The 26595-nt window shown below is 40.4% G+C and overlaps 1 protein-coding gene across 1 annotated transcript in view; it reads right to left on the reverse strand.

The window, feature by feature from the left end:
- Positions 1–277: 277 nt before the first annotated feature.
- The window catches only part of LOC133253487 (zinc finger protein 41-like), a 56677-nt gene continuing 30359 nt past the window's right edge, over positions 278–26595 (reverse strand). Inside the window, exons 2-5 of the mRNA XM_061427084.1 lie at positions 23926–24081; positions 22371–22427; positions 18043–18169; positions 278–3896 (exon numbers count right to left, since the gene is read on the reverse strand). Of these exons, the coding sequence (XP_061283068.1) occupies positions 3847–3896; positions 18043–18169; positions 22371–22427; positions 23926–24081 (390 nt within the window). The 3' untranslated portion in view covers positions 278–3846. The remainder of the gene's footprint in view (positions 3897–18042; positions 18170–22370; positions 22428–23925; positions 24082–26595) is intronic.

The following is a 26595-nucleotide window of genomic DNA, read 5'->3' on the forward strand; positions in this document are numbered from 1 at the left end:
AGCAGAAACTAACAAAAAATTGTAACAGAATTACACATCAATTTTAAAAAAAGCTAAGTTATCAAAATGGAGGATTGCATAATGATAAGGAGGTGGAGTCAGAAGATATAACAATCCTAAAGAGTATGGTTCAGAAAACAGCTCATCAAAACAAGAGGAAAAAACTGATAAAAATCAGCTTGAAAGTTCAACAGAATTCCATTTGCACTTAATGGATTCATCAGTCAAAATAAGCACACAGTTGAACTGAGCAGCACTATCAATCAATGGGACTTAATCAACATTTATACAATATTTTATTCTATGACATTAAAACACACATTATTTAGCTCAGACAAAGTCTGACTGAGATAGACAACATTGTGGGTAACAATGCACAATTTAAAGTTCACAGAAGAAATCCTTCAAAGTAGGATCCCACTGAGTAGCCTAGCTGAAACAGTAGTCTGTCCCGTAAGTGATTAGTATCAAGGACTGTTTTCTTGTGTGAGTCTTCTTATGTCCAAAGTGGGCTGAAATCTGGTTCAGACATTACCCATTCACAGTAAACATTAAGGATGTCTCTGAGTTTTGTTGATGGATGGTTGATTTCTCATAGACAAAATTTCCTGTTTTATTATATTCACTGAGCTTCCTCTGAGTTCTCTGATGCTGCACTACTGGTCAGTTTCCACCCACCCCACCCCACCCCCTTTCTAATACATTTGTACAGTTACTCTGACAGTTCGTAAGATCTGACTTTTAGCTAAAAGCTTTCCCATGATAATGGGGTTTCTCCCCTATGTGACTTCTCTGATGTATTCCTAGGCCTGGAAGGCTGCATCAGGTTTTCTAAAGCTTATTAAATTCATAGCAGGTCTCTTATATGTGGAGTGATATACTCTGAAGATTAGTTTATAAGAGAAAACTTACCAACATTCAGTACCCATTAACTTTTACCAAGTGTGAGTTCTCTGAAAACATTATAGGACTGGCATCTGTCTACAATCTTTCTCACAATCAATACATTCATAGGATGTCTCCCCTGTGAATTCACTGATGAAGGGTTAGATGAAAATTTCCACAGGATTTCCCACACTTATTAATTACACTCCTATGGTTTCTGTCTTGTGTGAATTTTCTGATGCCTAGTGAGGTGGCACTTCTTAGAGAGACATTTCCCACACTTACTTCATAGGTTTTCTCCCCAGTATGAGTTCTCTGATGCATTTTTAGGAACGATTTCAAGGCAAAGGCTTTTCCACATTTACTGCACTCAAAGGTTTCTTCCCGGGTGTGAATTATCTGATGAACAGTGGGGTAACTTTTTGTACTGAAGGATTTTCCACATTTATTACACTCATAGGGTTTCCCCCCTGTGTGACTTCTCTGATGAATAGTGAACTAACTTTTTGTACTGAATGATTTCCCACATTTATCACACTCATAGGCTTTCTCCCATGTGTGAGTTCTCTGATGATCAGTGAGGTAATGTTTTCTACTGAAGGATTTCCCACATTTATCACACTCAGGCTTTCTCCCCTGTGTGAGTTCTCTCATGAATAGTGAGCTGTTCTCTATTGAAGGATTTTCCACATTTATTACACTCATAGGGTTTCTCCCCTGTGTGATTTCTCTGGTGAACAATAAGGTAACTTTTTCCATAGAAGGATTTTCCACATATATTACACGGATATGCTTTCTCCCCTCTGTGAATTCTCTGATGCACAATGAGGTATGCTTTGCTAGAGATAGATTTCCCAGACTCACAACATTCATAGCGTTTCTTCCCTGTGTGAATTTTCTTATGTTGCTTGAGGTATGACTTGCAGGTAAAAGCTTTCTTATGTTCATTACATGCAAAAGGTTTCTGCCCACTATGAGTTGTATGATGGTCAATGAGGTTTGACTTCCTAGAGAAGGATTTTCCACATTCTCACATCCATAGTTTCACACTTATTTGAGCTTTCTGATGCACACTAAAGGTATTCTGAGAAGATAAGGTTTACTGAAATATTGTACCATTGCAGAAGCTCCTCTTTGTGTCAAGTTTCTGGGATATGGTAAGGGCTGCATGAGAGTTTAAGTGACTTGTAATTTCAAAGGTCTTGATTCCTGAGTGACTGCTCTGATGTTCTCTGCAGTGTGACTTCTGGCTGAAAGTTTTCTCCCTGTGTCTGTAGTTTGATGTTGAGTAAAGTCTTGCTGCAAAAGTTTGCCTTCATTTGCCAGGCTTTTCTTTAAGAGGTTATCAAGTCTACATTCTTATGAAAGGAAAAAAAATGGTTAATGAAGATTACAACACATTTCTGTTTCAGGATGCAGCCTTTATATGTGTCTTAGATTTTATTTGACCGTTTGGTTTTTAGTCACCAAATCTTACCAAAATAAACAAATTCCAAATATGTTCCTATACTCCTTGAGAAACAAAGACACCAAAATTATGATTATCACTATAAACCTGAATTTTAAAAATAACAGAAAATTAATAAATAGATACTAGAGAACTCTAAAAAGTGGTTCACTAAGAAACATGAAAATTAGAGTTTGGGATGACCGACTCTCAGCAGTAGGTACAATTGCAAGAGAAATCTGTCAGTAATGGTTTTCAACACTATATCAAAGAAGGAATTGGACTGTGGAATAAAATCAATGTCTAGATCCTTATACATTCAACTAGAGATCACAGTGGTAGGATACTGAGTAGTCAATAACCTTCAGCTGGAGTTTCCTCATTTCAACTCCACATATAAACACTAAAACAAATTCATACTTGCACTGATTTTTCTCCTGATTAAAGAAGCAATTCTATAGTTCAAACCCTCCTGAAGAAATTCACAGGTATATAAATGTACAGAAGTTAAAAATTAATGAGACATAAAATAACACACTGACCTGGAACGAATCCATTTCTACATGCTGGCTCTGATGCCTTAGTTTATTACATCAGGGTTGTTCAACAACACTGTTGAACATCAAATCATAAGTTTTCCCTTTCATTATGATTATTCACTCTCCTGAGCCTAGTCTTTTTTATTTTTTAATTTTATTTATTTATTTATTTTTTTGCCATACAACATCCAGTGTGAGGTCTTACTTCTCTGACCAGGGATGGAATCCATGAACCCTGCAGTGGAACTAACGACTGGAACGTCCCGGGAAGTCACCCTGAAACTTGTCTCAACCAGGACTAAGCTCCATGTAAGTATCCCATGCACTGCTGAACATATAGTAACAGTTTCTATTAACTGAGATCATTTAATCTCATGCTTCACCCTATTTCCAAAAGCCTACTTTTATTAATTTCTCATGTTTCTTTTATGTTTGACTGCTCTTGCCCAGGATATTTCACTTCCCATGTAACATGCCAGACCTACGCCCAAACCTAAGATGGCAGTGAGCACGCCACTCTAAATACAACAGATAAAAGGGTCAAGTGGCAGCATTCTGAAAAGCAAACTTTTTAAAAATCTGCCTTTAGGCACATTGGATATTCAGGTTCAGTTCAGTTCAGTCGCTCAGTCGTGTCCAACTCTTTGTGACCCCATGAATCACAGCACGCCAGGCCTCCCTGTCCATCACCAACTCCCAGAGTTCACTCAAACTCATGTCCATCGAGTCGGTGATGCCATCCAGACATCTCATCCTCTGTCGTCCCCTTCTCCTCCTGCCCCCAATCCCTCCCAGCATCAGGGTCTTTTCCAATGAGTCAACTCTTCACATGAGGTGGACAAAGAGTATTGGAGTTTCAGCTTGCAATGTACATCCAGGGCTGATGTCCTTTAGGATGGACTGGTTGGATCTCCTCACAGTCCAAGGTACTTTAAAGAGTCTTCTCCAACACCACAGTTCAAAGGCATCAATTCTTCAGTGCTCAGCTTTCTTCACAGTCCAGCTCTCACATCCATACATGGCCACTGGAAAAGGATATTCAGGTTACTATTTCATAACTCTGTGATATTTTTCTATTCTAGTCTGGCCAGGCCATACATCTCCCATTCTGTCTCTTAGTTGTTCAGTCATGTCTGACTCTTTGTGACCCATGGACTGTAGCCACCAAGTTCCTCTATCTTCCTTAACTACAATAATACTTATCATTTTCAGTAAGTATCTTCTACCCACATTCTTTCTCTAAGTAACTTTACATCACAATTTTGAAATTAAAGATTAATCTAGATATCTTTGAGGCCATGCTATTTTCAAAAGTTCACCAAGAATATACATTCTAGAGTTTCCCAACACTAATTTACACTTTCACAATACTTCGTATGTCACTTATCTTAACAATGAATACATGAAAAGCACACACATTTTAAAGTAAGTTAATATCACTTAAATCAGGATGCATCTTAAAATTGATGGCACATTCAGTTTTTAGCAATCCCTAAAACAATGATTTCTCTTTTAACTGATACCATTTCACATCCTAGAAAATATATTGCATGCAGCTTTGAACTCCTAAATCTGGAACAGAACTCTCATTCTGTGATTATTTTTGCACCCCTCTGTGATATAAAATTAATTACAAGTCCTTAAAAAACAAAAACTAACCTCGGTTTCATTGGCTCAGATTCAATGCAAATATACATGTTTCATAAGTGAAAGAAATTTGACTGATGCATCAATAAATATGAAATACCACACTCAAACCCAACTCTATATTCAATCCAATGTAATAATACATTACCAGTTATACACAATATTCCAGAAGAGGTAGGAATCAAGTATGGAATAATCTTTTTTGTTGCAGCATGGGCGGGTGCAACGGCACACAAGCACAGGTGGCTGCAACGGAGCACAAGCATGGCTGAGAGGAGCTACCCCACGTCCAAGGTTAGAGGCAGAAGCCAGGAGGAGCCCATGCCAGAGGGGTGGCGGCCAAGAGGAGCTACCCCACGTCCGAGGTCAGGGGCAGCGGCCGAGAGGAGCTACCCACCACCCGAGGTCAGGGGCGGCAGCCGAGAGTGCCAGACTGCGACAGTGCAGGAGCAGCCGAGAGGAGCTACCCCATGTCCAAGGTCAGGGGCGGCAGCCGGGAGGAGCTACCCCATGGCCGAGGAGTGGTGGCTGCATGGGCACAGGAGGGCCTAGAGGAGCTACTCCATGTTCAAGGTCAGGAGGGGCAGTGGTGAGGAGATACCCCTCGTCCAAGGTAAGGAGCAGTGGCTGTACTTTGCTCAAGCAGCCGTGAGGAGATACCCCAAGTCCAAGGTAAAAGAAACCCAAGTAAGACGGTAGGTGTTGCAAGAGGGCATCAGAGGGCAGACACAGAGAAACCATAATCACAGAAAACTAGTCAATCTAATCACACTAGTACCATACTTGTCTAACTCAATGAAACTAAGCCATGCCCTGTGCGGCCACCCAAGACGAGCGAGTCATGATGGAGAGGTCTGACAGAATGTGGTCCACTGGAGAAGGGAATGGCAAACCACTTCAGTATTCTTGCCTTGAGAACCCCATGAGCAGTATGAAAAGGCAAAGTGATAGGACATTGAAAGAGGAACTCCCCAGGTCAGTAGGTGCCCAATATGCTACTGGAGATCAGTGGAGAAATAACTCCAAAAAGAATGAAGGGATGGAGCCAAAGCAAAAACAATACCCAGTTATAGATGTGACTGGTGATAGAAGCAAGGTCTGATGCTGCAAAGAGCAATATTGCATAGGAACCTGGAATATCAGGTCCATTAATCAAGGCAAATTGGAAGTGGTCAAACAGGAGATGGCAAGAGTGAACGTCGACCTTCTAGGAATCAGCGAACTAAAATGGACTGGAATGGGTGAATTTAACTCAGATGACCATTATATCTACTACTGCGGGCAGGAATCCCTTAGAAGAAATGGAGTAGCCATCATGGTCAACAAAGGAGTCCGAAATGCAGTACTTGGATGCAATCTCAAAAACGATAGAATGATCTCTGTTTGTTTCCAAGGCAAACCATTCAATATCAGGGTAATCCAAGTTTATGACCCAACCAGTAATGCTGAAGAAGCTGAAGTTGAACAGTTCTATGAAGACCTACAAGACCTTTTAGAACTAACACCCAAAAAAGATGGTCTTTTCATTATAGGGGACTGGAATGCAAAAGTAGGAAGTCAAGAAACACCTGGGGTAACAGGCAAATTTGGCCTTGGAATATGGAATGAAGCAGGGCAAAGGCTAATAGAACTTTGCCAAGAGAATGTACTGGTCATAGCAAACACCCTCTTCCAAGAACACAAGTGAAGACTCTACCAGATGGTGATGGTTGGACATCATCAGATGGTCAACACCGAAATCACACTGATTGTATTCTTTGCAGCCAAAGATGGAGAAGCTCCATACAGTCAGCAAAAACAAGACCAGGAGCTGATTGTGGCTCAGATCATGAACTCCTTATTGCCAAATTCAGACTTAAATTGATGAAAGCAGGGAAAACCACTATTCAGTTCAGTTCAGTTCAGTTCAGTCGCTCAGTCATGTATGACTCTTTGTGACCACATGAATCACAGCATGCCAGGCCTCCCTGTCCATCACCAATTCCCTGAGTTCACCTAGACACACGTCCATCAAGTCAGTGATGCCATCCAGCCATCTCATCCTCTGTCGTCCCCTCTCCTCCTGCCCCCAATCCCTCCCAGCATCAGAGTCTTTTCCAGTGAGTCAACTCTTCGCATGAGGTGGCCTAGGTACTGGAGTTTCAGCTTTAGCATCATTCCTTCCAAAGAAATCCCAGGGCTGATCTCCTTCAGGATGGACTGGTTGGATCTCCTTGCAGTCCAAGGGACTCTCAAGAGTCTTCTCCAATACCACAGTTCAAGACCATCAATTCTTCGGTGCTCAGCTTTCTTCACAGTCCAACTCTTGCATCCATACATGACCACTGGAAAAACCATAGCCTTGACTAGACAGACCTTTGTTGGCAAAGTAATGTCTCTGCTTTTGATTATGATATCTAGGTTGGTAATAACTTTCTTTCCAAGGAGTAAGCATCTTTTAATTTCATGGCTGCAGTCACCATCTGCAGTGATTTTGGAGCCCCAAAAATAAAGTCTGACACTGTTTCCCCATCTATTTCCCATGAAGTGATGGGACCAGATGCCATGATCTTCGTTTTCTGAATGTTGAGCTTTAAGGCAATTTTTTCACTCTCCACTTTCACTTTCATCAAGAGGCTTTTTAGTTCCTCTTCACTTTCTGCTATAAGGGTGGTGTTATCTGCATCTCTGAGGTTATTGATATTTATCCCGGCGATCTTGATTCCAGCTTGTGCTTCTTCCAGCCCAGCGTTTCTCATGATGTACTCTGCATATAAGTTAAATAAACAGGGTGGCCATTCAGGTATGACCTAAATCAAATCCCTTATGTATACAAAGGAAGTGAGAAATAGATTTAAGGGGCTAGATCTGATAGATAGAGTGCCTGATGAACTATGGAATGAGGTTTGTGACATTGTACAGGAGACAGGGATCAAGACCATCCCCATGGAAAAGAAATACAAAAAAGCAAAATGGCTGTCTGGGGAGTCCTTCCAAATAGCTGTGAAAAGAAGAGAAGCGAAAAGCAAAAGAGAAAAGGAAAGATATAAGCATCTGAATGCAGAGTTCCAAAGAATAGCAAGGAGAGATAAGAAAGCCTTCCTCAGCAATCAATGCAAAGAAGTAGAGGAAAACAACAGAATGGGAAAGACTAGAGATCTCTTCAAGAAAATTAGAGATACCAAGCGAACATTCCATGCAAAGATGGGCTCAATAAAGGACAGAAATGGTAGGAACCTAACAGAAGCAGAAGATATTAAGAAGAGGTGGCAAGAATACACAGAAGAACTGTACAAAAAAGATCTTCACGACCCAGATAATCATAATGGTGTGATCACTCACCTAGAGCCAGACATCCTGGAATGTGAAGTCAAGTGGGACTTAGAAAGCATCACTACGAACAAAGCTAGTGGAGGTGATGGAATTCCAGTTGAGCTATTTCAAATCCTGAAAGATGATGCTGTGAAAGTGCTGCACTCAATATGCCAGCAAATACGGAAAACTCAGCAGTGGCCACAGGACTGGAAAAGGTCAGTTTTCATTCCAATCCCAAATAAAGTCAATGCCAAAGAATGCCCAAACTACAGCACAATTGCACTCATCTCACACACTAGTAAAGTAATGCTCAAAATTCTCAGCGATACATGAACTGTGAACTTCCAGATGTTCAAGGTGGTTTTAAAAAAGGCAGAGGAACCAGAGACCAAATTGCCAACATCCACTGGGTCATTGAAAAAGCAAGAGCTCCAGAAAAACACCTATGTCTGCTTTATTGACTATGCCAAAGCCTTTAACTGTGTGGATCACAATAAACTGTGGAGAATTCTGAAAGAGATGGGAATACCAGACCACCTGACCTACCTCTTGAGAAACCTGTATGCAGGTCAGGAAGCAACTGTGAAAACTGGACATGGAACAACAGACTGGTTCTAAATAGGAAAAGGAGTACGTCAAGGCTGTATACTGTCACCCTGCTTATTTAACTTATATGCACAGTACATCATAAGAAATGCTGGGCTGGAAGAAGCACAAGCTGGAATCAACATCGCTGGGAGAAATAACAATAACCTCAGATATGCAGATGACACCACCCTTATGGCAGAAAGTGAAGAGGAACTAAAAAGCCTCTTGATGAAAGTGAAAGAGGAGAGTGAAAAAGTTCCCTTAAAGCTCAACATTCAGAAAACAAAGATCATGGCATCTGGTCCCATCACTTCATGGGAAATAGATGGGGAAACAGTGGAAACAGTGTCAGACTTTATTTTTTGGGGCTCCAAAATCACTGTAGATGGTGACTGCAGCCATGAAATTAAAAGACACTTACTCCTTGGAAGAAAAGTTATGACCAAAAGTTATTGAAAAGCAGAGACATTATTTTGCCAACAAAGTCCGTCTAGTCAAGGCTATGTTTTTCCCAGTGGTCATGTATGGATGCGAGAGTTGGACTGTGAAGAAAGCTGAGTGCCAAAGAATTGATGCTTCTGAACTGTGGTGTTGGAGAAGACTCTTGAGAGTCCCTTGGACTGCAAGGAGATCCAACCCGTCCATTCTAAAGGAGATCAGCCCTGGGTGTTCTTTGGAAGGAATGATGCTGAAGCTGAAACTCCAGTACTTTGGCCACCTCATGCAAAGAGTTGACTCATTTGAAAAGACTCTGACCCTGCGAGGGATTGGGGGCAGGAGGAAAAGGGGACAACAGAGGATGAGATGGCTGGATGGCATCACCAACTCGATGGACGTGAGTCTGAGTGAACTCCGGGAGTTGGTGATGGACAGGGAGGCCTGGCGTACTGCAATTCATGGGGTCGCAAAGAGTCGGAGACGACTGAACTGAACTGAACTGATAATACATTATAATTTACACAGAAACATTCATATATTTTGTGTATATGTGTTACTTTTAAAATTCAGGTATATAATGATAACCGTAGTAATTTTGGTGTCATCGAAATTTTCCACTGTCCATAAAATTTTCCAATCAAGAATAATGGAGTGGGTTTCCATTTCTGATCCCAGGGTATTTTCCCAAACCAGAGATCAAACCCACATCTCTTGAGTCTCCTGCATTGGTAGGTGGACTCTTTACCACTGGGCCCTCTGGGAAGCCCATACCAGGTTTGCTGCTGCTAAGTCGATTCAGTAGTGTCCAACTCTGTGCGACCCCATAGACGGCAGCCCACCAGGCTCCCCTGACCCTGGGATTCTCCAGGCAAGAACACTGGAGTGGGTTGCCATTTCCTTCTCCAAGGCATGAAAGTAAAAAGTGAAAGTGAAGTCGCTCAGTCATGTCCGACTGTTTCTAAACTTCAAGATTTAAGTCCCCACAAAGAACACTGTTTAACACTGTTTCACAATGGTCACCTCTAACTGAATCATTTTCAATCTTATTTCCCCAAGAGTTGTATTGACACCTCAGCTCATGAGTCTTGTTTATAGACTCCTCCTTTAATAAAAATGGATCTTTTCCTTGTTTCAACTTGACAATTACATCTAGCTTTGTAAAACAATAACAATAACCTATAAATGGGAAATAATTTAGGATTTAGTTCAGCTCCAAGTGCTTTAACATACGTGAATGAAGGAAGGAACTGTTACAGGAGTGCAGCATACTGACGGTGCTCGTTTGACCTTTCCTTTGGAGGGAAACTAAATATCATTTTTTTCTGGATCAAAAAAGAAACTGATCTCATTAAACTCCTGTATCATAATCAGTCTACATATACACAGGTTTAAATAAGACTCTGCAAACAAACTTCTATATCATGGCCTTGATAGTGTAAGAGGAATGGCAGACACCCTGCAACTGGAAACAGGTCAAAAAAAAAAGAAAATAAAAAGACACAAAAAGGAATCAGTTAACTGAAAACATGAGGCAGAAGAATGAATAAGTGAGCTGAAAGACAGATTGGTAGAAATCACTGCTGCAGAATAAAGAATGACAAGAAACAAGGATAGGTAAAATAATTTTAAAAATTGGGAGGGAGGGTTCACAATTTGCAATTTTAATTACTCTGTTTACATCAAACCCTCCTGTTTCTCATTTATATTACTGTGTCTACTCACAAAATACTTCTGTATTTTCAATACTACCTCACTTCTGATTGCTGAATATGGATGTTTCAATTCAGTTCTGACAGTATCTGCAGATCCCATTGTCCAGGGGTTGAGTCCCACAAAATCACCTCCTCAAACTTTAGATGTCAATTACAAGTCTAGATTGCGACCTGTGACTCAGATCAACTGACTATAAATCAGAGGCCCCATATCCTCACCCTCTGATTTAATTTGCTAGAATCGAAGGCAATGACACCCCACTCCAGTACTCTTGCCTGGAAAATCCCATGGACGGAGGAGCCTGGTATGCTGCAGTCCATGGGGTCACTAAGAGTCAGAAACGACTGAGTCACTTCACTTTCACTTTTCACTTTTATGCACTGGAGAAGGAAATGGCAACCCACTCCAGTGTTCTTGCCTGGAGAATCCCAGGGACGGGGGAACCTGGTGGGCTGCCGTCTATGGGGTCACACAGAGTCGGACACGACTGAAGCGACTTAGTAGTAGTAGTAGCTCACAGAACTCCAAAGAACAGTTTCTTACCTTTAATAGATTGCCAGTTTTATCACAAAGCACGCATCTCAGTAACAGTCAGATAAAAAAGCTGCATAGGGCAGACCTTCCAGGCCATCTAAGAGCCTCACCCTACCACCACCTCCAAATGTTCAGCATCAATGAAGAACTCTGTACCCAGAGTTCAGAAATATTTATGGAGACCTCAACATGTAGGAATAATTGTTATTAGTAATTAAGTCAATCTAAAGCCTCCCCGCCCCCTCCCTGCCTAGAAGTCAAGAGTGTGGGACTAGAAGTCACAACCCTCTAATCATTTGATTGGTATTCTTGGAACAAGCCTACATGCTCAGGTTTTCAAAGTCACCTCTTTAACATGAACTCAAGTGTGGTTGAAAGAGGTATGTTATGAATAACAAAAAGCGTTTGTTATAAATATTGTTTTGAATATTCTGTTATGGAAAACAAAATAATATCAATCTCTCTCTTATCATTTAAGAAACTGCAATCATTTTAGAACTTTGTACCAGAAACACAGATGAAGACTAAGTACTTATTATAAATCACAATATCATATGTTACTACTTCTTCTTACTCATCACAATATCATATTCTACTTTTTTTAAACCTTCAGTTTTCCAAATTGTTTTAATTAACCATTTATTTTTGGTGTGCTGGGTTGTCATTGCTGTGCTCAGGGTTTCTCTAGTTACAGTACATGGGCTTCTCTTTGCAGTAGCTTCTCTTGTTACAGAGAGCACATGATCAAGTACAAGGGCTTCAATACTTGTGGCTCTTAGGCTCTAAAGTGTGGGCTCGGTAGCTGTGTCGGAAGGGATCTGTTGCTCAGAGGCAAGTGGAATCTTCCCACTGCAGGAATAGAACTCATGTCCCATACATTGCCTGGCGGATTCTTATCCACTGTACTACCAGGAAAGTCCTACCATACTATACTATTAAGGTAGTACTGATGTAAGAATAGACATGAAAATAGAGACCAAAAATGAGTAATAAATCTAAACATAGAAGAAAAAAAGTTGTAAAATATGAAGAAAAAACCATAGCAGTGGGAATTCCTGGGCAGGTGGCAGGGAGCGGGTGGTGGTCCAGTGGTTAACAATCCGCGTGCCAATGCAGTCAATCCTGCCAATATCCCCATCTGGGAATATTCCACATGCCTCGGGCAACACAGCCTGAGTACCACAATTACTGAGTCTGCACATAAAAACTACTGAAGCCTGCATGCCCATGAGCAGGTATTCTCCAACAAGAGAAACCACCGCAATGAGAAGCCTGCACACTACAACTAGAGTAGCCTCTGCTCACTGCAACTAGAGAAAGCCCACGCGCAGCAAGAAAAACCCAGCGCAGCCAAAATTACATTTAAAAAAATGATTAATTTTTTGATTCTGAGTTAGAATTAGATTCTTAGATTTGACAAAAACAAATAAAACAGAAAACAGTTCGGCTGTATGGTATCAAAATAAGAAACTTTTGGGCTTCAAAGAGCTCCATGTAGAGAGTGAAAAGACAACTCACAGAATGGGAGAAAATATTTACAAAATATGTAATTGATAAAGAAACGTGTATCCAGAAATTTACTAAAAAAACTTATAAGTTAACAGTAAAAAAGGACAAATGACCCAATCTATAACTGGATAATTGATATGAACAGATATTTTTCCAAGGAACATATACGAACAGGCAATAAGCAAGTAGCATATAAAAGATGCTCAAAGTCAGGGAGATACAACTGGTAACTATAATGAAACTCATTCATACCCATTAGGAGGGCTTTAAAAATAAAAGACAGAAAATAATAATCATTAAGGTATATGTGGGAAAATGGGAACTCTTATTCTTTGTCAGTGGGCTGCTAAAAACCTGCCACTGCTTTGGAATAGTGTTTTGGCACTTAAACAGTGTTACTATAGCTCCCAGTGATTTCACTCAAAATATATACAAAGTAGAATGAAAAACTGTGAACGCAAAAATGTTTCTACAACTGCTCATAGCAGCATTATTCACAACTGTCAAAGTGGAAACAACCAAAGCTCATTGAGTGGTAAACAAAATATGATATAACCATACAATCAAAGATTACTTAACCAGAAATTGAAGTGGATGATAAGATCAGATCAGTCACTCAGTTGTGTCTGACTCTTTGTGACCCCATGAATCGCAGCACATCAGGCCCCCTGTCCATCACCGGAGTTCACCCAGACTCACATCCATCGAGTCAGTGATGCCATCCAGCCATCTCATCCTCTGTCATCCCCTTCTCCTCCTGCCCCCAATCCCTCCCAGCCTCAGAGTCTCTTCCAATGAGTCAACTCTTTGCATGAGGTGGCCAAAGTACTGGAGTTTCAGCTTTAGCATCTTTCCTTCCAAAGAAATCCCAGGGCTGATCTCCTTCAGAATGGACTGTTTGGATCTCCTTGCAGTCCAAGGGACTCTCAAGAGTCTTCTCCAACACCACAGTTCAAAAGCATCAATTCTTCGGCGCTCAGCTTTCTTCACAGTCCAACTCTCACATCCATACATGACCACAGGAAAAACCATAGCCTTGACTAGACGAACCTTTGTTGGCAAAGTAATGTCTGTGCTTTTGAATATGCTATCTAGGTTGGTCATAACTTTCCTTCCAAGGAGTAAGCGTCTTTTTCATGGCTGCAGAAGTGGATGATAGATACATATTATAACTCTGGTAAACTATAAAAAGATCATGCTTAGTGGAAGAAGCCGCAAAAGGCTATATATTTTGTGATTCTATTGATGTGGAACCTCTAGAATAGTCAAATCTCTTAGAGACACAAAGTAAATTAGTAGTTCCTAGGGGCTGGAGAGCAGAAACGGAGAGTGACTACCAATGGGTACAGAGTTCCTCTTGGGGGTGATGAAAATATAATAAAAAAAAGTAGTGGTGATAGTCCCATATGTCTGTGAACATATTAAAAAGTATTTTTTTTTTGTATAAATTGAATTGTATAAACTAAAAGGATCAATTTTGGGTACGTGAATTATACTGCAGTCAAGTTGTTATTTAAAAAAAAAAAAGTTCTGACAAAGAAAACGCCAGGTCCAGATTGCCTCCTTAGTGAATTCTAGTATGAATATTTAAGGAAAAAATGATCCTAATTTTATGGCACTAAGAATAGGAAGAAAAGAAATAGGTAACAGTGAGCAACTATTTAAGTCTTATGACTAATATCATACTTGGATGTCAATAATAAATTATTTCACATTAAGTCCCAGCCAAAGAAACAAGTTAAAAGAAATGAAGATTAGAAAAATATAAAAATATCTTTATTTACAAATGATATTATCTCATATATAAAAGTTTAAGGAGTCTTCAAAACAGCTAGGAGGAGTAACAAGTGAAATATCAAATAGAAACAACAAAAATGAACATAAATTATATATCTATATAAATCCAGAAAACAATTGAAACTTGAAGTTTGAAAAGTATCATTGTAGCATCAAAAGACTTAAGGGCACAGCTCACAACAAAGATTGAAGATATGTAAGGGAAAACTACAACACATTCCAAAGGAACATTAAAAGCTAAGGAAAAGGAAAGACGTTCACAGATCAGAAAATTCAGTATTAGATGCAATATTTCCCCCAATTCTTCTACATATTCAATACAATCCTCACATACTACTACTAGGATTTCCAAAAAATATATTTTTTTAAATTTATAGGGAAAGAAACTAACAATCTAAGAAAAAACTAAGAGGACTTATTCTTTCTGATGTGAAAACATACTACAGAGCCAGATTAATTTAAAAAGTGCATTATTCATATTCACATAGGTATTTAGATCAATAAACCAGAATGATATTCAGAAATAAGCCTATGCATATATACACAATTTATTTAAAAAGGTGCCAAGGCAACTAAATAGGGAAAGGATAATCAGTCCATTAAGTAGATATTTGGCTGCAAAGAGAAAGACAAGTAATATTTCACACCATGTACAGAGATTAATGGGAAAAAGTCAAAGACTTAAAGGTAAAACCTAAACCAAGGACATTTACAGAAGAAAAATACAGGACAAAATCTGAATGACCTTTGCTTAGGCAATTTATTAAGTAGAGGGATGGGGGGAATGGAACAGAAACTGAAGCAAATGATACACTGAACATCATCACAACATGAAAATATTTTGCCCAATTGTTTAGCAAACAAAATGGTCAACCATAGATTAAAAGAAAAAATTTCCAAAAGGTGCATCTTATAAAAGTCATCAAGATTACATAAAGAAGTATATTTTGAATTACTAGACAGAAAACTCAAACAAAACAAATGGTAAGAATCTGAACATACCTTTTTAAAAGCTATGTGAATGGCCAACCAGCATACGAAAGTTGTTCATCATCAAAGAGAAATGAAACCAAGTATATACAACAGACACCCAATAAAAGGATCAAAACTCGTCAGGTTTACAACACAAAATGAGGGTGTAGGCATGGAGCAAGCAGAACTACTATATGTTGCTAATGCCCACATAAATGACACATGTACTTTAAACAAATCTGGCAATTGCTTTTTTTTTTTCCTTCATATACAGGCAGATCTTAAAAGATACTACAGGTGTGGTTCCTGCAATAAAGTGAATATCACAATTGAATCACAAACTGTTTGCCTTCCTAATACATAAGAAAGTTGTTTAAACACAGGGAAGCCTAATTATGTACAGCAGCATTATGTCTAAAAAAATTATATATTCCTTAATTACAAAACACCTTATTGTTAAAATATTATTAACCATCCTCGGAGCATTTTGTGCCTGATAACTTCGCTGCTGGAGGATCCTGTGTCAATGTTGACATCTGCTGAGTATTAATGGTGATGGCTACTAAAGGATGGAATGGTTATGGCAATTTCTTTAAAGACAACAATGAAGCTTGTCACACCAATTAACTCCTGTCAGGATTTCTCCATAAAATGCAACACAAATTAACAGCATTTTTCAATAACCCTAAAATCTCTTTCAAAATTACTGAATCCTCTCAAACCCTGCCAAATCAACCTATGTACCATCACCCAAGCTTTGTTGTTGATTTATGAAGCTCAGGCAAAGAAGATTCAGCACAATGCCTAAGGGCCCTAGAATTTTCAGAATGGCAAATGAGCACTGGCTTCAGCTTAAAGTCACCAGCTGCACTAGCCCCTAACAAGAGAGTCAGCGTGTGCTTTGAAGCTAAGCATGGACATCTGTCTACCCATTATCTACCTATGAAAGTCCTGCATGGTATCTTCTTCCAATAGAGAAGTATTTCACCTATTCTGAAACTCTTGTGAAGTGTGGCCACCTGCATTAATCATCTAAGCTATAGTAGATCTTCTGGATAATAACTTCCTGCAGCTTTTTTGTCAGCCCTTGCTGTTCCCCCTTACACATTCATCTTATAGAGATGGCTTCCTTCCTTAACCCTCATGAATCAACCTATAGTAGATTCAAACTCTTCTTTTGTAGGTTCCTTGCCTCTCTCAGCCTTCATAGAATTGAAGACACTCAGGACCTTGCCAAGGACTTAACTGAATGTTGTGGGTGGTTTGACCTTCTTTTCAGAACACTAAAATATTCTCCATATCAGCAATCAAGTTATTTCACTTTCTTATCATTCATGTGTTCACTGGAGTTGGCACTTTAATTTTCCCTCAAAATTTTGCATTCATAAGTTGGCCAACTGGTGTAATAGGCCTAGTTTTTTCAGTATTATCTCGCCTTTCAGCGTAACTTCCTTACTAATAATTTCTAACTTAATTTAAAGTATCATGTAACTCTTCCTTTCACTTCAACAGCTATAAGCCATTGTATGGTTATTAATTAGCCCAGTTTCAATATTGCTGTGTCTCAGGGAATAGGAGGCCTGCCTGAAGAGACTGGGGAATGGCCAGTCACAGGGGAAATCTGAACACACACAATATTTACTAATGAAGTTCACCATCTCATATGAGTGCAACTCACGGTGCCCCAAAACAATTACAATACAACATCAACAATCACAGATCACCTTACCAAATATAACAGTGAAAGAGTCTGAAATGTTATGAGAATTTCCAAAATGTGACACAGAGACACAGAGTGAGCAAATACGGTTCAAATACCGATATGCAGTCCGACCCAGGGGATTGACACAAACTTCCCATTTGTAAAAAACATTCTCGGCTGGGAAGCCTAATAAAGTAAAGCTAAATAAAACCAGGCATTCCTACAGGTATAATTATTTCATGAGACCCAGGAAACCACCCGAGGGTCTTTTCACAAGGGAATAAAAATATAGCCTCACACGATGTAGATGCAAATATTCATAGCACATTTAGTTATGATTAGCATCAAACTAAAAAGGATCTCAACATCTATAATTAAAAATACACTACTCTTCAATAAAGGGAATAAATACAGATAAAACAACATAAACAGTCACCAAAGAATTATACAAGGAGAAAGAAGTCATACAGGCAGTACATAAAGTATGATTCCATTTATATGAATTTCCAAAAAAGGGAAAAGTAGGGAACATCCCTGGTGGTCAAGTGCCTAAGTCAACACACTCCCAATGCAGGGTGCCCAGGCTTCATCCCTGGTCAGGGAACTAGATACCACATGCAGCAACTAAAGATCCAGTGTGCCACAATTAAGACTTGGTGCAATCTTTTAGAAAAAAAAGTGGAGGGGGGGAGAAAGTATTGAAACAAAAAGAGGATCAGTGATTATCAGAAAATAGGTGTCAAGAGAGGACAGAGAACAGCCAAGGAAAACTTTCACATGGCAGAAATAATCTGTATTGTGACTTTGGTGCCACAGCTGTACATATTGTCCAGAATTCATTCTAGTATACACAGAAACCTGTTAAATTTTCTTTTCTGTCAATTACTCCTCAATACAGGTAATTTACTTAAAAAAAAAAAGCAGGAACAGAAGATCAACTGCACCCGAGTCAGAGTCCTATAATAAAGTAGGCTCACCCGGTGAGACAAGGTGGCTATAGTTCTCCAGCATCACATCTCTGTACAGGGTCCTCTGAGCAGGATTCACATGCTGCCACTCCTTCCAGGTAAACTCCACACTCATATCCTTGAATGACACTGATGTCTGTGAAGGCACATTTCTCATCAATCTGAAGAATTCAAATTTAGGTGATGTGGAAAATACCTTTGGAACTAATTTCTATCAGTTTATTTAAAAGTATAAGACAAAAACTGAAAATTTTTTCACATTATCAAAAATAAAAAATATCTAACAGTATACTCTTTATATGCAATGTCCTAGGGAAGCAGGCACGCTTTTGGTTCAACCTCCAAAACCCACACAAATATTATTTTTCTTTTGAAAAGAAGGTTAAAAGAAACATAGTTTATTCAAAGAGTTCTTTTTTCCAAATTATATCCATGACCACAATGCAAGCTTGGGTGAGAGTCTTCACATCAATATTTATGAAGTAGCATTCTCAGACTCAGGTTTAACAGCTGGCCAAAGCATCCCAGGCTCTTTCCATTTGAGCTAAAGTGGAATCAAGTAAAATCAGCTGGGGCTTCCCTGATGGCTCAGTGGTAAACATTCTGCCTGCCAATGCAGGATACTTGAGCTCAATCCCTGAGTCAGAAGATCCCATGGAGAAGGAAGTGACAACCCACTCCAGTGTTCTTGCCTAGAGAATCCCACGGACAGAAAAGCCTGGTAGGCTAAAGCTGATGGGGTCTCAAAGAGTCAAACATGACTCAGCAACTAAACAACAACAAAATCATCCAACGCATCATCAAATCTTGGAAGAGCTGAAAGAGCCTGCTAACTCATCTGTTTCTGCAACTGCTTCACTAGAGTCCATTTTGAGAGTTATATTTTAAATTATAAGCCAGGCCATGCCCTTTCTTACCTCAAAATTCTCTAAAAAACTAGTAAACAGAGATAAATATTGAATTCATAAATTAGGAGATCCAATATGGTGGAGCTATCACTTCTCCACAAAGAGATCCACAGATTCAATGAAATCACAGGTCTTTTTTTTTTTTTTTTTTAAGAATCACAAGCTAATTCTAATATTTATGTAGAAAGGCAAAAAAGTCTAGAATACGAAAAGCATTTTGAAAAAGAACAAAGTTGGACTAATATTACTTGATTTCAAGACATACCACACAGCCACTAATCAAGACAGTGTGTAATATTTAAAAAATGAAACACATAGATCAAAAGGAAAAGCTAAAAACAATATATACAAGCATACATGCACACACACACACATTTCTTTAATTTAGGTGTCCAGGCAATTCCAGGAAGAAAGTATCTTCTGACAAAAATCATGCTAGCCTAAAAAACTCTGTTAGAAAATAATAATAATATAACATTGATTCATACTTTGTACCACAAATAAATAATTTGAAATGATCACAGACCTCAATGACTCTGATTTCTGCTTAGATTTTTAGACTCAGAGTGTTAAGGAGAAATTAAAATGGAGGAAGTCCTATTCAGGCATCAGAAGCAGGAGAGCAGGCCTCAGACCTGCTTCTGACTTGCCTGGACACTGCCCGGATTCCATGCGAGCCTGTAAGCACAGCAAGTCAGGCAGCACTCTACATAAGAAACGGAGTGGGTCTTAGAATCTCTTAAGCCCTCTGGAGTCTAGGAAGTCTTATGATTCACAAGGTGAAACAAACAGCATTGTAAAAGCTAAACCAGAGCTGAATTTTTATGTGCAAACTCATGATAACATCAGGTTTTGGTCTGGGATTATAAGCAGGAGCCCCCAAACTGCAATTTGAAGTCTCAACCATAGGGTGGCTGCACCAACCAGGACCCTTTCCCAACTGGGACTGCAGATTGCTATTAACAAGGGACAGCCCAACACTGTTCAAGTCTGGATGCTGGTTTTCCCACTTTGGTGATGTACACCCTGTTACTTTTGTTAAGTCAAACAGTGTTCTATAAAAAAAAAAAAACAAAACCTGAAATTGTTGCAGATGGTGACTGTAGCCATGAAATTAAAAGATGCTTACTCCTTGGAAGAAAAGTTATGACCAACCTAGATAGCATATTGAAAAGCAGAGACATTACTTTGCCAACAAAGGTTCCTCTAGTCAAGGCTATGGTTTTTCCAGTGGTCATGTATGGATGTGAGAGTTGGACTGTGAAGAAAGCTGAGCTCCGAAGAATTGATGCTTTTGAACTGTGGTGTTGGAGAAGACTCTTGAGAGTCCCTTGGACTGCAAGGAGATCCAACCAGTCCATTCTGAAGGAGATCAGCCCTGGGATTTCTTTGGAAGGAATGATGCTAAAGCTGAAACTCCAGTACTCTGGCCATCTCATGTGAAGAGTTGACTCATTGGAAAAGACTCTGACGCTGGGAGGGATTCGGGCAGGAGAACAAGGGGATGACAGAGGATGAGATGGCTGGATGGCATCACTGACTCGATGGACGTGAGTCTGGGTGAACTCCGGGAGTTGGTGATGGACAGGGAGGCCTGGCGTGCTGCGATTCATGGGGTCTCAAAGAGACACAACTGAGCGACTGAACTGAACCGAACTGAATGAGTGGTTTAACAATCCTTCATTTTGAAATTGTTTATTTGTGAGTAATGAGTGGTTTATTTTGTTAACAAATTCTTCGAACAAGTGTTGAGTCTGCTGCTGCTGCTGCTAAGTCGCTTCAGTCGTGTCCAACTTTGTGGGACCCCATAGACGGCAGCCCACCAGGTGCCCCCGTCCCTGGGATTCTCCAGGCAAGAGTACTGGAGCGGGGTGCTGTTTCCTTCTCCAATGCATGAAAGTGAAAAGTGAAAGTGAAGTCGCTCAGTCATATCCAACTCCTAGTGACCCCATGGACCGCAGCCTACAAGGCTCCTTCATCCATGGGATTTTCCAGGCAAGAGTACTCTATGTTCCCTCAATTCAGTATTTAGAATATGCTACCAATACAAATGTCCAACCCATCCTCAGACCCTGAAATTCTAGATTTCTGACAGGGCCAATGGGCCAAACATTTGGTTGTTTTCTGATCAGCATTCCCTCTATTAAATAAACTTAAATAATACATGAAAACAAAAATTATAGACATAACAAGAGACATAGACATAACAAGAGACATAGACATAACAAGAGACATATCAATAACGTTATGAAAATATATTTAAAACAGACAAAAATGTACAATTTTCTGTGAAAATGTAGTAATAAAAAAAATACCTATGATTTTTTTTAAATAAAGTAACTCAATAATTTACATGGTTTAGTTGCTAAGTCATGTCTGACTCTGACTACCCCATGGACTGTAACCCTCCAGGCTCCTCTGTCTATGGGATTTCCCAGGCAAGAATACTGGAGTGGGTTGCCATTTCCTTCTCCAAGGAATCTTCCCAAACCAGGGATCAAACCTGGGTCTCCTGCATTGCAGGCAGATTCTTTACCAACTGGGACACCAGGGAAGATGTACTTACAAAGTCCAATTTTAGAGGTAAGTTTAAGGAAATATGTGACAGGGAATTTTCTCCTATGAATTACAGAGAGAAAGGGGTGAGGGACAAGAGAGAGGGGAGGGGAGAACAGAAAAGAGCAGACAGTAAGAGCTCCAATAAGACTAATAATAACTGAGATACCACAGGTGGAGACCTGGTTCAATTCCTGGGTTGGGAAGATCCCCTAGAGAAGGGATAGGCTATCTACTCCAGATGTGCACAGTTCCTGGCCATCTGATTGTCTCTTATAGGCCTCTTCCTTCCATCACAGCCTATAATGGGGGCAGGTGAAGGAAACTATCATGTCCTTCAGCCTTTGCAGTAAGGTAGAGAAGAAAACAAAATTATAGGTTAATCTAATTCATCAATACAAGAATAGAAATTCAAACCTGCGTGCTCAGTCACATCCAAATCTTTGCGACCCCATGGACTACAGCCTGCCAGGCTCCTCTGTCCATGGAATTTTCCAGACAAAAATATTGGGGTGGGTTGCCATTTCCTACTCCAGAGGATCTTCTCCACCCAGGGATTGAACCCACATCTCCTTTTCTTCTGCTTTGGCAGGTGGATTCTTTACCACTGAGTCACCTGGGAATCCCCAAAATCCACTTACGCTACCTCTAATAATTGCAGATTAAAGAAAACCAGCTATACCTTTACTTCAATAGATACAAAAAGGTATTCAATATAATTCAGGATATGTTCATGATTCAAGTAAAAGTTTAGCAAACTGATAATAAAAGGGAAATAACTTACATTCATAAAAGATGGGTAACACAAACTGAGAGCAATCTGAAATCGAGTTAAATGCGCACCACAAATTGGGGGATGAATAAAGAGCTCACCTCAGATATGTTCATTTTCAGTGGGTCTTGGGAGAGTAAAGGACAGTGACGATTCAGCTGCAGGGGCAGAAAGAAGACAGGGTCAAGACACCTGGCCTGCCACACAGTTCCTACATTCACCTCCCAATCATGTCGGCAGGCCAGCTGAGGGGAAGCCTCCATACAGCATCCTCTTAGACCTTGAAAAGGGAAGGACCTAGTGGAAGCACCACCTGTCCGTTTTTGAGTTTAAAATTATTATAGGGCTTAAACCTACCACTTCTGACAGTGAAAATTTTGTCTATTGATTTAAACAGATTTAAATAGGACATCCCTGGTTGCTCGGTGGTAAAGAATCCGCCTGCCAATGCAGGAGACATGGGTTCAATCCCTGATGGGGGAAGAGTCCACATGCTGCAGAGCAACTATGCCACTGGGCCACAAATATTGAGCCTGTGCTGTGGAGCCCCACAGCCACAATAACTGAAGCCAGTGTACCCTAGAGCCAGTGCTCTGCAACAGGAGAAGCCACCACAATGAGAAGCCTGGCACTGAAACTAGAGTAGCCCCTGCTCTTCACAACTACAGACAAGCCTGAACAGCACCTAAGACCCAGCACAGCCAAAAATAAATATTAATAAATAAAATAAATAGGTTCAATTTTGTCTGTTGATTTCTATTTGTCTATTGATTTAAATAATACAAACAGAAACCTAACAACAGCTGACTGAAGAACATCAAAGGATAATACTATTTCATTAAAATTCACAGTAGAATACACAACTGTATTCTTTATGTTCTTCAGTTTTCCTAGCAAAATTGTTTACCCACTGAGGTAGAGAATTTACAGGAAGCCAAGTAAAAAAGATGCCGAACTTTAAGGTAATTAAAAAAAAAATGAGTGAAGTGGGGTGCAGTTTCTCAAAAGGGACTCTTGATAAGTGTCTTCTGATGACAGAACAGTATGAACAACGGTTCAACTCCTGGCTCTGGCATAAGCTTGGTGAACCTAGAGAAGTCAACAGTCCTCTCAAATTCAGGACCACCTCACCAAGCTGAGACTCAGATTTGCTTCTTGTTTTCTGTGTTTAATGCAGAGGGTCACCCCGTTATCACGAGATAACGGGGAGACTTAAATAAACCACCCAATGAAAAGAACACAGTGTCTTTTAAATACAACAGCTGTTAGCACTTCTTCGGCGGTTACTACCTAGCACTTTGCTAACTCCTCCTAATGACGCCACCTCGAATCCTCGGATCAGTCCCATGAAGCAGACATTATCCATAGCCTTCTTTGCAGACGAGTTACCTGACTCTGCTCCACGTTAGTTCTCCAGCCCACAATACATGTGGCACAGAGGGAACTGACCAGGTCTCTCTGGTTCCGGAGCAGAGCTGCCCAGCACACCTGCTCACGCTCGGCCAGCGCGACCACCGCTGTCCGCCCAGCGTTCCCGTCATATGCAGGCAAGGCCGGGTATTCGCACCCCACACGGACCAAACCCCTGCTCCTAATGGATCTCAGCTCCACCTGCGCTGGAGCCTACCTGAACCGAATTTGGAACACCGCACCCACCTTCCCAGAGCTAAGGTCCAAGCCAGACTCGGGCACTGCGGAGTCCCGCCTGGGCCTGAGGGCAGCCCAAGACTTCCTGCTTCCGCCGGTAACTGAGAAACTCCAAGAACTTCTCACTGGACCTGCAAAGGCGGACGGGAAGAAAAGGGACCAAGGCTGCACATGCGCAGAGGGAGCCCGCGGAGACCAGGAGCGCTGTGGGGCGGAGAAAGACTACACTTCCCATCCTCCGCGCGCTCCCTGTGACTCCAAACGGAGCTATCAGGTTCCTGCTGCAGAGCAGGGATATGGGATAAACGTGTGTCCCAGAGTCCTGGTTCTCAGAGGCCCTAGATGGGGTGTGTCTCCACACTGCTGGTCTTAGGCCGTCTCTATACCTGGCTTAGGTGAAGGTTCAAGGACAAAACTGGAAAAGTTCATGGATGAAACCATTCTCCAAATGCTAAATCCTAGAAGTCTGGAGAAAATATTCTCCTAATGGAATACAATTTTCTATCTCTCCATTAGTCAACCTGCTTGCCGTCATGTAGACTTCCTTTGTAAAGGACAAATAGCGTGTTTTTTAAAAAGTGAGTTTACTGGTTTAGTCACAATTGAACAGACTTCTTTTTCATTTCCTGTAATTCTGTAACCAGTTAGGACTACACAGGGCCCTGCTAGATACAAAAGGCTTTCCCTGTCCCCTGAGTTTTTAGCAGGAAAAAGGCATCGCTCTCCAAAGCCTTCCCTGAATTCCCAAGGGCAGATTCTGACAGTTACTAATAGGCAAAGGATGCAATGTAGAAGAAATGTGGAGCAGTCAAAAAACAATAGTGAAAGATTTTAAAAAAATAGTGCAGCTAAAAAGTAAGAGACCTTGTTCCTCCTTAAGAGATATACGTAATAGCTTATCTTTCAATTCTTATGAAGGAACTAAGGCAGTAACCCAGGTGGAGGATGGCAATTTCAGGTGCAGAAGGTGAGCCCCGAACACGACACTGTTAGCTCACCACCAACCAAAGCAACACAAACTGTGCCTTTTACCTGAACTTTGCCTATAAAAACTCTTCCCCCCAAAATAATACAGAGGATTAAGTCTGTAGCACATGAGCCACCAGTTCTCCTCCTTTAGCCTTTACAGTAAAACTACTCCAAATCCCAGTGTTTCGGGTTTTTTGGCTTCAGTATTCAGCAGGCACAGGAATTTGTATTTGGCAGTGATTTACTACAAAAAATTCCTTGAACTCCAAATTCTAAATCTAAATATCACTCTTTTGTTGTTGTTGTTCAGTCACTAAGTTGTGCCCGACTCTTTGTGACCCCGTGGACTGCAGCACACCACACTTCTCTGTCCTCCACTATTTCCCATAGTTTGCTCAAATTCATGTCCATTGAGTTGGTAATGCCATCCAACCATCTCACCCTCTGTTGGCCCCTTCTCCTCTTGCCTTCAGTCTTGCCCAGCATCAGGGTCTTTTCCACTGAGTCAGTTCTTCACATTAAATGGCCAAAGTATTGGAGCTTCAGCTTCAGCATCAGTCCTTCCAATGAATATTCAGGGTTGATTTCCTTTAGGATTGACTGGTTTAATCTCCTTGAAGTCTGAGGGACTCTCAAGAGACTCCAACACCACAATACGAAAGCATCAGTTCTTCTGTGCTTAGTGTTCTTTATGGTCCAACTCTCACATCTATAGATGACTACTGGAAAACCCATAGCTTTGACTAGACAAATCTTAGTTGGTAAAGTGATGTTTCTGCTTTTTAATATGCTGTCTAGGTTTGTCATAGTTTTTCTCCCAAGGAGCAAATGTCTTTTAATTTCATGGCTGCAGTTACTGTCCACAATGATTTTGGAGACCACGAAAATAAAGTCTGTCGCTGCTTGCATTGTTTCCCCATCTTTTTGCCATGAAGTGATGGGACCAGATGCCAATATCTTAGTTTTTTGAATGCTGAGTTTTAAGCCAACTTTTTCACTCTCCTCTTTCACCATCATCAAGAGGCTCTTTAGTTCCTCTTTCGCTTTCTGCCATAATGATGGTGTCATCTGTATATCTGAGTTTGTTGATATTTCTCCTGGAAATCTTGATTCTAGCTTGTGATTCATCCAGCCCAGCATTTCTCATGATGTACTCTGCATGTAAGTTAAATAAGCAGGGTGAAAATACATAGCCTTGAAGTACTCCTTTCCCAATATTGAACCAGTCCATTGTTCCATGTGCGTTTCTCACTGTTGCTTCTTGACCCGCATACAGGTTTCTTAGGAGGCAGTTAAGGTGGTCTGGTATTCCCATCGCTTTAAGAATTTTCCACAGTTTGTTATGGTACTGAGTTGGCCCAAAGGCAAGAGATGCCAATTTGAGCAGGCACTGAAGATTCCCCAATGAACATGCCCAAGAAAGGTGGAAATGATAAAATATCTAATCTGTGTAAACATTTAGAAACAAACTACTAACAAGAATTGGCATAACCAATGGGGAAAAGTAAAAGCTAACAGAAAACGATACAAATGAAAACAAATACACAATCAAGGAAGAGCAAAGAGAATAAGAAAGGTGATAAAGTGATTTTACACTAGGAGACTCATAAGGAAAGAGAAATGTAAAATTGTAATATAGTTCAGCAATGTAAATCCCAAGTTTATGTAACCAAAAATTGCAAAGTAAATATTTTGTATAATGGGAGTAAG

The sequence above is a fragment of the Bos javanicus genome, chromosome 8, assembly GCF_032452875.1.
Source record: "Bos javanicus breed banteng chromosome 8, ARS-OSU_banteng_1.0, whole genome shotgun sequence".
In the NCBI taxonomy this organism is placed as follows: Eukaryota; Metazoa; Chordata; class Mammalia; order Artiodactyla; family Bovidae; genus Bos; species Bos javanicus.